The sequence below is a fragment of the Dromaius novaehollandiae genome, chromosome 7 (genome assembly GCF_036370855.1).
Source record: "Dromaius novaehollandiae isolate bDroNov1 chromosome 7, bDroNov1.hap1, whole genome shotgun sequence".
Lineage (NCBI taxonomy): Eukaryota > Metazoa > Chordata > Aves > Casuariiformes > Dromaiidae > Dromaius > Dromaius novaehollandiae.
This window is the reverse complement of record NC_088104.1, coordinates 14016130-14032609: the sequence shown is the minus strand read 5'-3', so window position 1 is coordinate 14032609 and position 16480 is coordinate 14016130. Positions and strand designations below refer to the sequence as shown.

The 16480-nt window shown below is 40.8% G+C and overlaps 1 protein-coding gene across 1 annotated transcript in view; it reads right to left on the bottom strand.

Moving 5' to 3' along the window:
• Positions 1-16480, bottom strand: part of CLASP1 (cytoplasmic linker associated protein 1) — a 196169-nt gene that overhangs the window by 23353 nt on the left and 156336 nt on the right. The window contains exons 33-37 of the mRNA XM_026118450.2: positions 11779-11922; positions 10181-10287; positions 5337-5453; positions 1434-1584; positions 68-314 (exon numbers count right to left, since the gene is read on the bottom strand). Coding sequence (XP_025974235.1) covers positions 68-314; positions 1434-1584; positions 5337-5453; positions 10181-10287; positions 11779-11922 — 766 coding nt within the window. The remainder of the gene's footprint in view (positions 1-67; positions 315-1433; positions 1585-5336; positions 5454-10180; positions 10288-11778; positions 11923-16480) is intronic.

The following is a 16480-nucleotide window of genomic DNA, read 5'->3' as shown; positions in this document are numbered from 1 at the left end:
TACACATACACACATACACCAGGAACAGAACAAGCTGCTTGCAGTTTTACATGATACAGATACAAACCATCCCGAAGCTGATCCATGTCATCATCAAACACTGCTTCCTTCAGGGCAGTCTTGTCATAAGTGTTAATTGTGTCGGAGTAAGGGTAGGGGTTGTACTCTCGAGCACGGGGCCCTGAAAACGCGCGGGGAGGCTGGGTGTTAAGAAGGGAGGTTTTGTTATCTAGAGCCATCCTTCCCCCTTCCACAACGTCACTGCTGCTGCGGACATCACTGGTAGGCACCGCGAGGCCACCATCTCGAGACACCTGGAGAAGCAAGCAGACAGAAAAGAGGTGAGACTACTGAAACTCACTGAAAGCTGCAACCTTTTGAAGCCCACCCATCAATAGGAAGACGCAATCAATTTTGCACAGAATCCTTTACACATACCTAATTACTTCACTAAAACTCAGATTACCCCCCTCTTTCCCTTACTCGTGTAAACACCACTGTTTCAGAAAGTATCTCACAAGCATAGGGACAACACAAAAAGCTATTGCTAGCATTCCTAAATCTAAGTGAATATTCCTAAAATTGCACAAGCTGTCAAAAAAAAATCATAAACAAGCTCTGGGACAAGAGCAGTTTTCTAAAAAGGAAATTACTGGAGCAGTAGGTGAAAGAGGGCTTCTCTTAAAGCGAAAGAAAACCAAAGCAATAGCTTTCTCACAAAACCTCACAACCGCAGAGGGGGGAGTTGGATGGTGTTTAGCAAGCTAATGCCAAACAAACAATAGGAGAATTCCAAAGAAAAGTCATCCTGGACCACTAAAGACTTTATAGCTTTGAAGGACAAGTTAATCTACCAACCTAAACTTGTGTTTGTCCAGGTAGGAGGCAAAAAATATTCCTTACAAATCCTGTAAATTCTGATGTCCACATATTTCATTAAAACAAATGGCATCTCCCATGGCAGATAACTGTGACCATTCACACAGCATAAGGTACTGTAAGAGTCAGGCGCTCAAAGTGGTTATAGGTCCTTCCTATGTATGAACTACAAGCAGGTGAGGGAAACCAGCTGTGCATTTTAAGAACTAACTTTTGCCACTACAGACCCGACTACACACGTTCCATGAAAAAGCCATCACTCAGCAATGCTGAGGCCGAGAAACACTAAAACTGATATCTGCTTACATGAGAGACTCATTCAGAGCACATTTCACAGAAGATTAAATAGAGTTCAAGGTGAGCAAGAGACTACAGACCTGGGTCCCAATTGGTTTAGGAATAAGATGTTAGTAACCAATGAGCAAGAGACATTTGCAAGAAAAAAAAAGCAGGAAGAACATCTGGACTTTGGACACTAATTAACAATGCAAAGCCACGTCTGAAAGCAGTGCTTTAAAATTTCACCTGTCCCCAGACATTAATCAAATACTTACGATGTCACAGTCTTTCTTTCCATCACGTTTGATTGGTTCATTCAGGTCCTCTTGACTACGGAAACTAAATTTTTCAATTGCTTCTGTGACTCCACGAAGAGAGCTGTAGATTTCATCAGAATTTAGGTTCTCCGTGTCATAATCCAGCATACTAAAGACCAAACGTATATGAAATGTTACAGATGAAATTGGAATCAACTTTAACTTTTAACAGAAACAATGCCAAGTTGGAAACGGATGATTTGGTGTACCACTTCTAATGGTGACTTGTAACAACATATGGATGGAATCCAAGCAGACTTCCGGTCTGAGTCTCCCCTCAGACTGGCGTAAATCTAGGAGAAGCTCCACTAAAATCAATGGAGTTATATTGCTATAAATGAGGGGAAATCACACCCAGCATTTGTTACATTCCACAGCAGCAAGTGTCTTAGCTTCTGTAAACCAGAAACCTATCCCCAGCATGGTAATGGTGTTATTGAAGAGGAAAAAAAAGATTTTTATTTATATATATATAGAATGTGAATATATATATATATTTAAATAAATCAATGTGAACTCAAAGGGTTGTGACAGCTGGTGGAAATGCAATCAATGAAATTTAGCTTCGAGTTTCATAACATGTCGAGTATATTCTGTCTATGGATTCAAACACGAGGGGTCTAAATGGAAAGAAAAATGCACCTTGACATAAAGCTTAGTCTAACTTATTCCAGTTTTCATTCACAGAATAGTAAAAACAACCACTTGCATGATGCCTTGACAGTAGAAGCATTTTAGTATTGGACCTAAGTTTGGGAACTCTCTCTCACTCAAATCTGATGCTTTCTTGCAGCCAGCTAGTTAGAAATTCCTCAAGAGTGTAAAGGCACTCAAGTTTTGGGCTTCCTTAGTGAGTTATCCAAAATTAAGTTCCATGAAAAGAAGTGTCTGGCATGTAGAGACAGATAATATAAAAGATGTGGCTAGGAAGAGAAGCTCCTACACATCTGGAGAAAATAAAATTAAAAGGCATTATTGGCAGGACTGCTCTATCCAGGGAGGAGAAGTTGAGCCTGCATGACTAAGTCAGTTTTCCAAGAGAGATTTTTATGAAGAGACCCAGTAACTGAGAACAATTTCTCTTGGGGAGTCTAGGATCTTAGTAGAGCCAGAAGCAACTTAACCAAAAGAATGCAAGACATTTACATCACGTTGTTTGTCAATAAATGGCAAGAAGTGGCTCCCTACAGGGGTGAATTACTATTAACAGTTTGGGAAGGATGACAGGATGGGCTTGGAGGATGATGGCTGAACAAAGAGCTGTGTTCCTTTTTCACAAAGGAAAGATTCCCTATGAGGTGGGTTTGGGGGCGGGGGTCAAGAACAGAAAATCTCTTTTGAATCCTGGGTACACCACTATTATTTTCAATAGAACTAAAAGTAGGATATTAATTATCTAGAACTATGACTTTTTCTGGAAGTGATTCAAGAACTTCAGACAAAGGATAAGACTGGTGCTGCCTGATTCCTTCGGGATTAACACACACTGAAAATAGCCATAATCCTTGGCTTCCAAGCAACATGCTTGCTTTACGATCGCACAAGCATCAGCACAACGTATTCTAGCAAAGAAACCAAAGAACAACTCCCAAACTTTAAACAGTGTCTGTCAGCCAGGGCCTGGTTGGGAAGAAAAAGAAACCACTTAGACCAAGACCAAGAGACAAGAGTTGTTTATAAATCTATGTAAGTCAGAGTATTTAGGGCCTTTCAGACAACTGAATGACACTAATGCACGGTGATTGCTTTCCACACCAAGAAAAACAAAGGCGGTTTTTAAATTCTTTGTAAGTATCAGGCATGAATGGGACAACCTTTGTTTCATACCATCCTGGAAATATCAATATTGAGCTCAGACATGTTTAATTCAAAGATTTCAACAGGTTCTTCATCCAAAATTTAAGCAAGCAATGAATTCATCAGTCTAGAAGGTATACGTATGATTTTTAACTGTATACCTATTCCAGGAGATGAAACAGCTTACCAAAGGTCACAAAGGAAATCCATGGCAGAACTGATAAAGAGCTGCAGGAATACTGACAGACAGTCTTCTGCTACAATCACTGCTTTCTTCAGGGGCAAATTTTGCCCTTACAGTGCTCCCTAAATACAGATCAAAGTACCGACTAAGGCGAGTTCTGAACAAAGAACTACCGAACTGGAGGGGCATGCAATTGATGCGTTTTTCAAAGCACAAAACCGAAGTTTAATAAAGTCTACAGATTCTGTTGATCTCGTATGTCAAGAGTAAGCCTGTGCAGGTGATCCCATCATGGTTGTATTTTATACAAAATAAAATTCTATGTGTAAACAAACACATCTACTGCCAGTATGTGTGCTGGAATACTTCACAGACAACATGATGGCAGGGGAGGAAGAGGAAAAACTACAATGGAACTACACCCCCCTTCCAGGGGAAAAATTCACAAAAGAAAAAAAATTATGACCCATGCAGAAAACTAGGAGAGTCACAGGATGAATAAGAAGTGAGCAGAGATGAACAGCTTTTAGGGATGTCACAACATTATTTTCCATCTTATGCTGTACTAAAACAATACAGCTCTCTATAAATTTATCAAGATACAATTCTGCAATTTACTGGTCTGACACGAAATGCATTTTACTTCCTTAAACTATTATTCAGTTTCCAACCCAAACTATGTGCAAGTGATCAACAGTTTAGCATCCTCAAGCAGTACACAGTAACTCTGCGGTTTCAGGCTTGGGGCTGGGATACATGTCAACTAATTCCAAACTTCAATGTGGATTAACAAAAGGAAAAAAAAAAAATTCTTGACCAGTTTAACCCAAACAACAACAAGGATCTTTTCCACAGATTTCTCAGTGTCTCAGAACAGAGTCAGAATACGGATTTAATGTTTAGAACCCGCACGTACGCGCAGAGATGCAGACTGTGGGGCTCTATTTTCGGTCTCAGGAGATGTCACAGGTTCTCAGATTTTAAGCCTTCAAAGAACCAATTGTTTTGCTTTGTTTCAGCTTTCTTGCTTCAAGGAAAGACGATGTAGCGCTTCCTCAGACAATAGCCACATTCAAGTCAGAAGAAAGCATATCCATAGAAAGACTGCTGGCAAGGTATAAACTTACAAAATCCAAGGAAGCTAACTTAGAGATGGGTCTGATGAATTAAATTTGAATTCAAAAATTTGTTGATTAAAACCAGTATACAGATTTAGTCTAGTCATTAAAGCCCCATATACACACAGGAACAAAACATGAGGCCACCGGAGGAGGAATAGATTTCAAAATTAGCAGTGAATAACTGTTTGAAGTCTTTTGTGGCAAGGACACTTAATATTACCATTTTAATTTCAATACTACAATTTTCCATGATGTTTCATAATCACACTATGGAAGCAGCAGGTAAAAACATATATGCATGCTTCATCCTCAGCATTCCTAGAACCTTAACTACTGAATATATGAAATTACTAGACCAGTGCCTATTTGAATGTACTCATGTGCAACTTGCACAGTGTATTTAAGTTGAAAGACCTTGCCCACACCTTCGTAACACAACCAGCACCTGCAGAAAATGCTCAACTGTGTTCTGCATTGGACTCCAACTGTGAAACTTGCACCCCTTCACAAAACAAGGCACAGAGAAATAATCTGGAAAAATTTAGTTTGAGTTTTTCTGCCTCCATGCCACATCTTCCCCACAGAGCAAACAAATGGCTGACTGCCATCTATCCTCTCTGAAAGCTAATGTCATCCCATTGCCTTTTTCAACCAGGGACTCTGGAAATCTCATGCCCCACTTTGAAAAAATTTCATTGTGAGAATGGTAAATAATACTGTGACACCTCAGACAAGTTGGTTTAACAGGTAGCTTGTTACCTGGGAGAGTAAGAGCGTCTGAAAGTCTTGTGGGAAGGAGCAGTGGGGATGGAGTTAGGCTGAGAAAGGGGAGGGGGGTGCTTCGACAGCCCGTCTGCACTCCAACCCCAGAACCGACTGCAGTGATCAGAGGAGAAACGAAAGAGAAAACAGAGAAAGAGGAGGGAGAAAAAAAAGAAACTATAATCTGAGTGGCTTAGTGCTGTCATGCTGCCTTGGAGAAAGAGAAAGAGAGAGAAATTTAATAGAAACAAAATTAAACAAGAATACTCCATTGAGCCCCACAAGTCACTGCTTTGGTCTTTATTATTAATTTCCACTTATTTCTAACATAATGATACCATTCACACAAAAAATAGTCCCTGCTTTTCCTAACCAATAAATTGCATATATGGAGATAGCCTCTACAAACAATTCTTAAAATGTTCTAGTTGAACAACCTCTGACATGTCTGGATTCACACTCTAAGCAGGTACTTGCAAGCAACAGAATTTCCCTGGGAGAAAGGAGTTGGAGGTGAATTTTTTAATCAGATACTCAAGGGTAGCTTGTAAAGTTTAGCATCAGGTGTCTCTAGTAAGAACCTGCAATTCCTCCACAATCAACAAGCACTGAGCCTTCACAGGGCTTAAGAGACTATTTCACCAGATTCAAATTGACCCACAGAGTGCAGTAAATGAAAGTCAATCCAGAGCATAAATCTATCATGCGAATCAGGAACTTGGTCAAAGTCCCAGCAGACAAACCTGAAAAGACTAAATGAAACCCAGCTCCCTGCAAAGCCTCAAAGTTAGTCCAGACTTCTCTTCAAACTTGTACGAAGCCCTTTTTGGTCACCATTTGATACAGTGCCTTTAGCTCAAGGCATCCAATGCTGTGCAAATTTGTCCAAAATACAGGCCTTTGTTTTCATCCTGCTGCCTCTATGTTACATGAATTTCCAAAACCATCTTCTAAATGAGAATCCATATGCTTGAGCTGGTGGAGTATTCAGGATGCTACTTTGTTTCTATTAAGTTTAAGCACACTATCTTGGAAAGTCGTATTTGCATATGCGTAAGTGAAAGATGCTGCAAGACCAGAAATGGTAAACAAGTCAAGAATTCCTCTAGTGCAAACAGCTGCAATGCCAGTTGAAAACTCATCTGAAGAGTGGTGTCAAGAAATTCACTTGTTAGCTATGTGCTTTGCTTGCTAGTTATTACAGATAACTGTTACGGAAATGCGCCAGCCAAGACTGCTCATTAGAAATCCCACACCTCAGATTTCACCTACCTGCAAATGGGCCACCAAGCAAAGCAGGCTTGTCCTTACTGTATAAGGTGGGTGGCTTATTTTCATTTTTTCCTTGCTCAACTTAACACTAAAACTATCGAAACTTACATTTAATGGCATTTCCTATTTTCAATGAAAAAAAGCACCTGAACTTACACAGCAAATAAAATTATTAGCTTTCTATTTTGATACATTTCCTCTAGAGATCTTTGAAGGATGAAATCTGTTCTTTTAATAACTATATCAACACAACCTAAATTCTGCCATCATTTACACTGGTGTGCTACCATTTAGTGTGACTTACTTTTCAGAGCAGTCCATTAGAGTTAGCAGAAATGAGATTCTAGCTGATGCTAGTCTCTCTCACCCAAGTCTCAGTTTTCACAGCTTTGACACAACAATAGGACCGATCATCTTTTTAAGTTGCTTAGAGATCTAGCAGTGAAATGCACTATAAAAGATTTAGGCATTATATACATGTTCCTGGGCTGCCAATAAAGGCAGAAATAGCAGAGCAAACCCACTCATTTGGTATTATTCCTTCAAATATCCCAAGAAATTTCAGATAAATTCACAACCTACATGCCACTTCATAGTTCACAGAAGATCATTTCACAATCAAAACTGTATTCTTATGCTGGAAGAATTCACAACTTAGAATATTTCCTGGGCAATAATCAGATGAATGGTTTGAGTTTGTGTCAGGCAGAGAAAATCTGAGATTTAGTAAGTGATATAGTATAATAAAGAAGAAAATACTTTCTTCTCTGTCACAAGGGTATTTTTCTTACTGTTTTCAGCCCTCCAAAGTGCCCTCCCTTGCTTTTCTTCTCCAGAATTTCCTCCATAATTCCTCTCCCCCACAACCAAGACCATCAAGACAACAAAAGCAAGCACAAATACAGGGAAGCAACTGACAAACGTAGTGGATACTTTCCAGAGATCGCGAAACAGGAGTGGATGAAGTAAAAGAAAGTAGGAGGAGGAACAACTTTGTCCAAGGCCCTGTGAGCAAGTTACCCTTCTGAAGACGCTAATGTCAGGCAATACTTGAGCACACACTATCAACTCACTCAGCAAGTTAGCTGTTGGCATCAGCAAAGTCCAGTTCAACCATATCAGTGAATCAATCCAGACAGCTCAAATGCATACACAAAAATCAGGAAATCTATTGTGGTGGCAATAATATGGGAGAAGCAACATGATCTAAGGGTGATGGCTTACATAGCTACTATATAAGTTAGTATCGGTGAAGCCTTGCTGCTTAACGCTAGCTAAGGATATGGCCCCCCCACTCTCAGTACCAGGGGAGAGCAGCTACGCTGAGCAGTATTTTTATATTCCTGCTGGACACCAACTATCTTTTCTTCATGGACTGCTAGAATTCCCAGTAGAGACAAACATGTTTCTATATTTGACCCCTCCGATCTGTGTATCAAGAGTAAGCTCAAAGGAAAACATCATCTCCAAAATGAAGGCTAGCATTAAGAACTGGAGATAGTCCTTCAGCTGGCTGCACTCAAGCTATAGAGGCACGCGCAACATGAGTGGGGCCTGCACTTGGAGCGCCCCAGGAAGCAGCGGTGAGCTATAGGCACAGCCTTGGTACAGCCTTTGGGAAAGGACCTCTTACAATTTATAGCCATGTCTAGTTTCAAAGCAGCTTTCAAAAGGAGCTTTTCAAAAAAAGCTGCCACCAGCCCACCCCTTCCCCCCAAAACAGCCATGCCGTTCTCACCTTCACCTGTCATTATAGAGTGGTTTTTATACATCGCTCTTGAATAACTAAATCCAGTAGGGAAACGAGACAGACTACTTGAACAGAGACCTCAATTTTTGGATTAGCATCTCCAGGGACTCCACAGGAAGCTGAAGGTATGACTGTCTCATAAAGAAAGTGCCTGGAGCACCACACCAGCGACAGTTTTGATCTTGCCGAATGCTCTGGAATCCCATGCCCTCTCTAGCTACTCCTTGGGAACATATTACATGGAAAACACCTCTAGAAAACAGCAACACTGAAATACTGAATGTAAGTTGAAAGCTTTTAATCAATGTTTTGATACAAACATCCTGAAATCAAGAGGTGAGAAGAACGCAAAGACAAACTCAAAAGGAGTGAGAAAGTGGCAAAGAAGAGCTGTGTCAATGGCAAAGCCCAAAAAAGCATGGTGAAAGGTCACAGATTTAACAAAACAGGTGCCACATGCAAGCGTGGCCAAAGCCACAACGTAACCACAAGAAGACAGATCTCAACTTATAATTTGCCATGACAGAAATCAGCAGGGCCAACCATGCTGAAACTAGGAGAAAAGGAAGCAGCATGACTGAATTTCCCCTGAAACTCTACCACTTCTTACTTCCTTAATGAGATTTTTGTTGGGAAACATTATAGTATAGAACCTCTACTTTGGCTTTCAATTACAATAGATTTTGGAGCGCAAAGGTATACTTAGATATCTGGCATTTTCTCAGGAAGCCCCATGCGTCCCTGAACGCTGCTGGAACTAGTATAACTTCTCACTGAAGACTGAAAATTTGTGTTTTTCCTGACACATGGAAACTCATACATCTAAGCATCCCTTCCAGACAAGCTTTAGCAAGTTACAACAGGGCTGATAACAGATTTCAGTTTAAGTCACTATATTGGACTACAAACTGCAGTTCTTGCCCAGCATGTTTGCCTATTCTATGGCAAAGGGGAATGATCTCCCATGCAGAAGCAGGGCCAGCAAACAGGAGCAGTAGCTCTGAAGCTTTCCCAGAATGAATCAAAGCTTGTCCAAGTAACAATCTAACACTTTCTGCAAAATTTCTATGCCCCTGAAGCACATCGTTTAAATCCATATCTCCTCTGCTCCAAGCTTTTCTGGTACCAAAACACGTACGTTCCCAACGTTTAAGAGTGTGTATCTGCTCAGATAAAGGTTTTGGAATGGATCAATATATTCTAGGATGGCATCTGCAGCTTCAGCAAAACACCTGGTTGCAACAGACTTGCCCTCCAGAGGACTAGGCCCCTGCTCTGCCAAGAAGCAACCAAGTGAGGGATTTAAGAAGTGTTCATGGTTGAAATAGAATCACTACCTCTGCTTGTTCTGCATCCTCACAAAACATAAAACAGCAATAGGACAGATTTTTCATTTCTCTCAGCTGCATAAGCATGGCACTGTAGAGTCAGCTGAATTACTGGGCACACCTGAAGAATAGGTACAACTCAATATCCTTATCTGAATGCCTTCATCATCTTTGTAATGTTTGCCTGGTTTCTAATGCTGCCATTTAATATTATCTCTATGGAACCCAGAGGTGTGATTCTAGAGAAGAGCTAGTTGTGAAAGAAAATGAATATTATGAGAAAAGAAATTAAGATTACACAGATAACACAGACTGGAACACTGAAATCAAGCACTAATCATGTATTATCATGTTCAAGCCCTGTTCATTAGGAGAAATCACTATAAACTTTTGGTCTTTATCTGTTCTGAAAATGAGTCATTCTGGAAATACATGTTCATGTTGAAACCCTTTAAGATTTTGTTAGTGCTTTACTTAACCTGCCACATTACCTTGGGGACAGTCCACCGTGGGAACAGTTGGTAGGTGAAGTTAAGGGGCTGGTTCTGCTGCTGGAGTGCCGGGAAGGAGTCCGACCAAGGGTATTGCTGGGGGAACCCTGGCAAAGGAGCAGGAAGACAGGGATTAGCCATGTGCTACAATACACAAACAGAAGGACAACAAAAACAACAGGTCCAAATGTTGCCTTTATTTGCTCCGGGCAAGCTTAGTCCAGTTTTGATGATGGCTCTTGACCTAAGATATCTGCAGTATGAACCGACAGAGCCAAGTGAAGAAGAAAACCACAGCAAATATGGGCTTTTTTTTCTGGTAAGAAGCTCTATGATATTTTTAACCCTAAGAAAGTCACCCTTCAGAGCCTACACAGGGCTCTGGCACAAAGCTCAGGTGCCTGCTGCAGCTGTGCTTCAAACTGCAGATGCAAAATGTGTAAGTGTATTTGGGGGAATACTTTGAGCGCGATGCTTTGTGTAGACAGTAACACACTCAAAGGAACTGCTCTGAGAATCAAGAAAGCACATGTGCATCTTTCTACAGTCCACAGAACCTGTGGTTTTAACCATGCGGTATGGATGGCCTGCAGTAGTGCCAGGGAAATGGTTTATCGATCCACCAAGTCACCCAGCTCTTCAAACACTACTCTCCACGCTCCAAAGCATGCAGACTATCACTCTGGCAATTTAATTATGCAGCTATTTTCCACATTGTCTAAAGCATTCTGATTGTGCTTGTTAGGAGCATAAGTTAGCAATATAATTTATCATTTTCCACTGGCCTGCATAATTATTTATACCACAGCAAAATGAAGAGAATAATACTCTCATTTCTGACCCATTTCACACAAGAGGAAGTTAAACAAGGTGGAAGGGACTAGCGAATCCAACCCCTTCTCCTAGAAGCCTAATGCTGCAGTTCTAGCTTATGCAAATGTCTCCTTGTCTCTATTTATGCACTTAGATGGGAAGGTTCAAATTCCAGAAAATTTTACAGGATTTCTACACAAACAAGGCAAAAAATACTCTAATCCTTGCTGCCATGAGGAAAAAGGCAGTTTAGAAACACACTTGGGTTCTACTCTACTAACACCTTCCTCCAGGGAAATAAAAATAGGCCAGAGCTTCACGTAAAACAAAAACTTAGGGTAATAGTTACAGATTGAGGAGACCTACTAGGTCAGATCAAACAGCCTGCAAACTTCTTAACAGACAATATATCAGATACTGAACTGAACAGATTTCAACGTGTTATACCCAGAAAAATCTGTGGGATCAGGGCCTCTGTTTTAGCCAAAGGTCATTACTGGCATGATTTTCAAAAGCATGCTGACTTGAAAGCACAAACCCCACCAACTTTCATGTGCATTGCAATTTTGTTTTTCAAATCTGCATTGGTTGCGATGGTATTAAAAACTTAAAAATAACTGAGCTTTTTGTTTTAACAGTCCCTATAAAAGCAACATCAAACAGAAGCCTCTGCTGCAATATTATTTCAAGTAAGATGACAGTCACGCTACTGAGCTTCTGCAACAGCTTATCAACAAGCCGCTGCCTCTGGGGCTCTGCCATCTGCAAGGACAAGGGCCTCTCACCACACTGGTGTTACTGGAGTTCTTGAGGTGGTTGTGCAGGAGCTTGGTAGCACCGTCCTGGAATGTTTTTGGCAAGGCACCAAGTAACATGGTAAACTCAGGAGTGTTCAATTCAAAGAGGGAAATCAGGACTATTTGTGCTGCCTGAAAAAGAAAAAAAGAAAAAAAAAAAGACAAGACCATCAGTTTTTATCCTCCAAATATGCATTCTGTTTGAAACGATTCCTATGGTAAATGATAGAAGCGTTTCATTTAAAAAGACGACGCTCACACCAGACAGGCGTATTTTGGATGTGTCACAAGGAAATATTAACTACTGCAGATAACTTTTCAGTTCTTACAGCATACATTTTTGCATTTATAGGAATCTCAGGTGTGTACAGCTCCTCACAGCTAGTCCTCCTGTCCTGTACACTCACTTCCATTGAATAAATTACCGCAAAAATTAACAGAAATCAAAAATAAAGCCAGAGGCTCAGATAAGTATGAAGAATCTAGGAATATAATTTGCTATTCCCATGCCTTTTAAGTGCGAAAGGGACTAGTTTTTGTTTCTACCCAACCTCTCCTCTTCCCGAGGATCCAAATTTGTTTCAGACAGAGAATCCCTGCTTCTGCTTTCCCACCTTTCCTTGCAAGTCGCACCATGGAGGCTGTTACAGCAACACAAGTCCCTGGCTCAGGTGGAAGATCTACTGGGACAGCGAGAGGGACCTTTCCGTCATCCAGGAGAGAGCAAACACATCAGATTCCCCAAAGTCACTAAGTGAAACCATGGTACTGCTGAAACAATTGGGAATTTCACCGTTAATTTCACTGGGCAGGGTCTCACCCCACTGCCAGAACAGGATCTCCACTAATTCCATCAGCAAACATACAGCTCTGCATGTCCTGAACTAAGACAATGGAATCAAATGGGAATGAACACAGTATAAATCACTGAGTGCAGATCTGCAAGAGTAATTAACATCACATGTTCCTAACTAGATTTCCCCAGCAGCACACAGCCCATGTGAATGGCACCAATTCTACTTTTTTTTTTTTCTTTCCCCCCCACCCTTGAGTTGAGAATATATGCAGAGATACTGTAAAAAACGAGTTAAATAACAGGGAAAGTGAAGCAATGGTGAAGAACCTCCATGATGAACTCTGCAGCACCACCTTCTCCAGTTGGGGTGTAGCCATTGACACACCAACCTCCAGGATATGTATCTGGATACAAAGCAGCAGCTTAGTCTCAGAATAAGAGAAGCATGCGCTCCAATTTTGGAACAGCATACAGGCGTAGGAATAGCAGACACTTGCATCTGAACCTTTCTGGAACTTTCCAAAACTCCCTAAAAACAAAGAATAACTTAAAAGAGGGTAAAAAATATAATTCACTATTGTGGTGATAACTGTACATTCTTTGTTCTCAAAGGAGAAAGCACTTTTAGTAAATAATATATTTTTAAAGCTGCAGTAATTAAGTGTATCTGCAGTTCCCTGTGAAGTGGAATCCATCAGCAGATGATGAACTTCAGTACACAGAAACCCTTTCATAGTGGAAGGGAATGAAAGTGCCTCATTGTTTCGCTGTGCAAATTGCAATTCAAGCTATACTGATCCTTCTGCTCATCCGGCTCAATCCATAGTAACACAGCTTTGTATTTAAAGAACACTTTCCATCTGTAGATCTCAAAGTCTGGAAAAAAAATGCTTTCTTTTCATATGGCCAAAGAAACTGAGGCACCCAGTGGTCAATGGGCTTCCCAGGGCTGCCATAAACTATATGTCTCCCAGACTCTTCACTCCAAATAGATTATGCTGCCTCCTACCAAAAATCCCACTGACTTAAACTGAAACACAGAATGGCATTTTTTCACTTCACGCTAACAATCCAAGGATGAAAGTTGGGGAGAGATGACTCTTGTGGTTTTCTTAACTCCAGACTCTACCTTCCTATGACCCGAGTTTCGGGCAACTCGGCCTGGTACCCAATAAGGATGCATCTCTGTCCAGTCTGATCCAAGACACTTAAGTTTTCACCAGTAATAATATTTTCTGCAATAAAAATATTACTGCAAACAAGAGATCTCAAGACAACAATGAGCATGTTGAACCAAATGCAAAGTGACAGTCATGCCAAAGTACATTCCCATTTGTGAAGTCATGCATATCCTGGATGGTTAGAAAACAGACACACGCATCTGTGCCAGAACAAGCCGATCTCATGTTCATTGAGATGACAAAAACAGGAAACTTGATCAAGAAGGTTCCTGAGTTGAGAGATTGCTCAGACTAGAATATCCAGAGAGATGGGCTGGTAAGTCAGGAGCTGCCCAAGGTACAGTGAAGTGGGACAGGATGCCAGATACCTTTCTGTCCCTTACATCTCCCATAGATGGGTTAGAAATAAGGTCATCTTTGGAGATCTCCTGTGTAAAAAGAGCAAGAAGAACGCAAGAGCATGTGTGCTCTATGAGTGATGCTGGAGGCACCTTCCTGCTGTGTGCCAGAGAGATCTAAGATGCATTACATATCTCTGAGCAAAATCTTCAAAGCTCCACCAGGGACTTTGTGATCCTGTGGCTTCATTTTGAAATGGACAATTACCTAATTCGTACAGTTTAGCCCTGACGCACAAACATTGATATTACAGATGTTGCACTAGAGGAATATGAGGGAATTTTCTGCTCCCAAAAGTCACTTCATTTTTTTTCGGTCCTGACTTCAACGAAAACAGGACCGTCATCCTCCACTCTTTGCAGAAAGTGCAGCTTGTTTCCAGGGACGTCTGCCAGCATTTCGTGTACGCTGAGCATTCTTTAGTAGCTTTGTTATGGCCTGCAAATAGATTGTTGGTTTTTGAATGGAGTACAGAACTAGCTCACAACACTTACACTCTTACGTGGCCTGAAAGAAAGCAGAACTATAGTCTGTACTTTTTGAAATAAAGTCAAGAAGTATTACGGCCTGTGAGTTGTGCTTCAGTAAAGCTCTCAAAGGCAACACTGAAGCTATGTGGGTTCATCTTTGCTGTTTTCTTTTAGATATTCCTCATCCATCCAACTGTATTTGTAGGTTTGTTTATTGCAAACAAAAACTGCCTTGTAAAAGCTATTATCTGAAAGTTTAGCCGTGATTTCCTGCTTTGTATTTAAAACACAAAGGTCTTGGCCATGTTACCATAAAATCAAGAGCATAGCTCCCACTGACCTCAAAAGTGAAAGGTCCACACAGGCTTGAAATCACATTTATACCATGCTCCAAGTTTCACTCTTGCAATGCTCTCCAGTTTTAATACAATTTATTTTATTTCAGTAATGAAGAGCATCAGGAGCAGCATTTCTATACCGGTCTGCTAGTTAGATCTGGACAGGCATCATAATCAAAGTTTCATTTACTTGATCTACATCTATCTAGTCAAAAGGCATCTTTCACAAATAGTCTTCCTGACAGTTTTAACTCCATTCGGCTTGTGACTTTTCACTGGTCATTTCTGAAAATCTTAGCTCCTGTTTCACTAGATTATTCAAGGCATAATTCAAAAACAAGCAATCAAAAACCCTTATTTCTGTACTTAATGTACAAACATTCCCCATGCAGCACTCATGCTTGATGATATTAAATTTGAAGAAAGAGCAGTATCTGAACTTCCCCTTGCCTTTATTTCCCTCTACCATAACTGTGGAACACTAATCCCTCTCCTTTCAGTAACACATAACATAGGCCCTATAGATCACATCTTGATGAGGTTGTTCCCTGTTAGCTTAAGCTGAAGAAACTCCAGTGAATTCAGAGCCTGACTACGATAGTGAGGGGCTCTGGTTCAGCGTTAGGTTGTTGAATCATTTGAAAGGGATCACTTATGTAACTTCATTATTTTCTTTACATAACAATGCAGCTAGGCATCAGGTTCCACAGGCCAGTAGCAGCTCCCAAAGTTTCACACTGACACCAATGCAAAAGTTATCCTGGCCAACAGCATCAGCTTCTAAATGAGCACAAATACTCTAGCAGCGCCTTTTTTTTTTTTTTTTTTTTTTTTAAACCTAGACAGTGGGTGATGGTCAGATTCATAAAAATCCAGCAACCTCTGTGACTTAGCTGAAATATATTAAAGTCCCTTTTAAAAAGTTTGAGCTTATTAAGCAAAAAAGACCATGGCTAACTCAGAGAATCCATGATTTTAAGGGGAAATCTGGTCAGTGGCCTGACCTAAGCTTCATACAAGTGCCTTATGATAGTCCCTGCAGCTCATCCGATCCACAAAGCAGAAGAAGCTGCCAGTGCCTGAGCTACATGAAAGCAGCTTGCAAGTTGCTCAAACTTATACTGATGAGAGGCTCACAACACCGTCAACCTCCTTAAGAGCGGAGGATCCCAAACTCCGATTGTTTCTGAGACACAAAAGCAATTGGCAGACAAGAACAAAGTTAACAGAAAAGCACACCAAAGCCAAAAAGTTATTTGACAGACAGACACGCTTTTTTCAGGCTCCCAGACAAGGTCTCTCTGCACAGCTGGACAGCTGAGGTGAGACTGCAAACAAGATTAGTGTGATTAGTGCACGCTGCATTTAGTCTACCTGTTTACATTTCTCTTCCAAGTTGCCTTCACCAGGCCCTGAGGAAGCTGTAGTTGTCCTAGCTGGCAAATCCTCACCTACCCAACTATGCATGGTCTGGAGTTGACAAACAGGAAAGTTTACATTATTTAG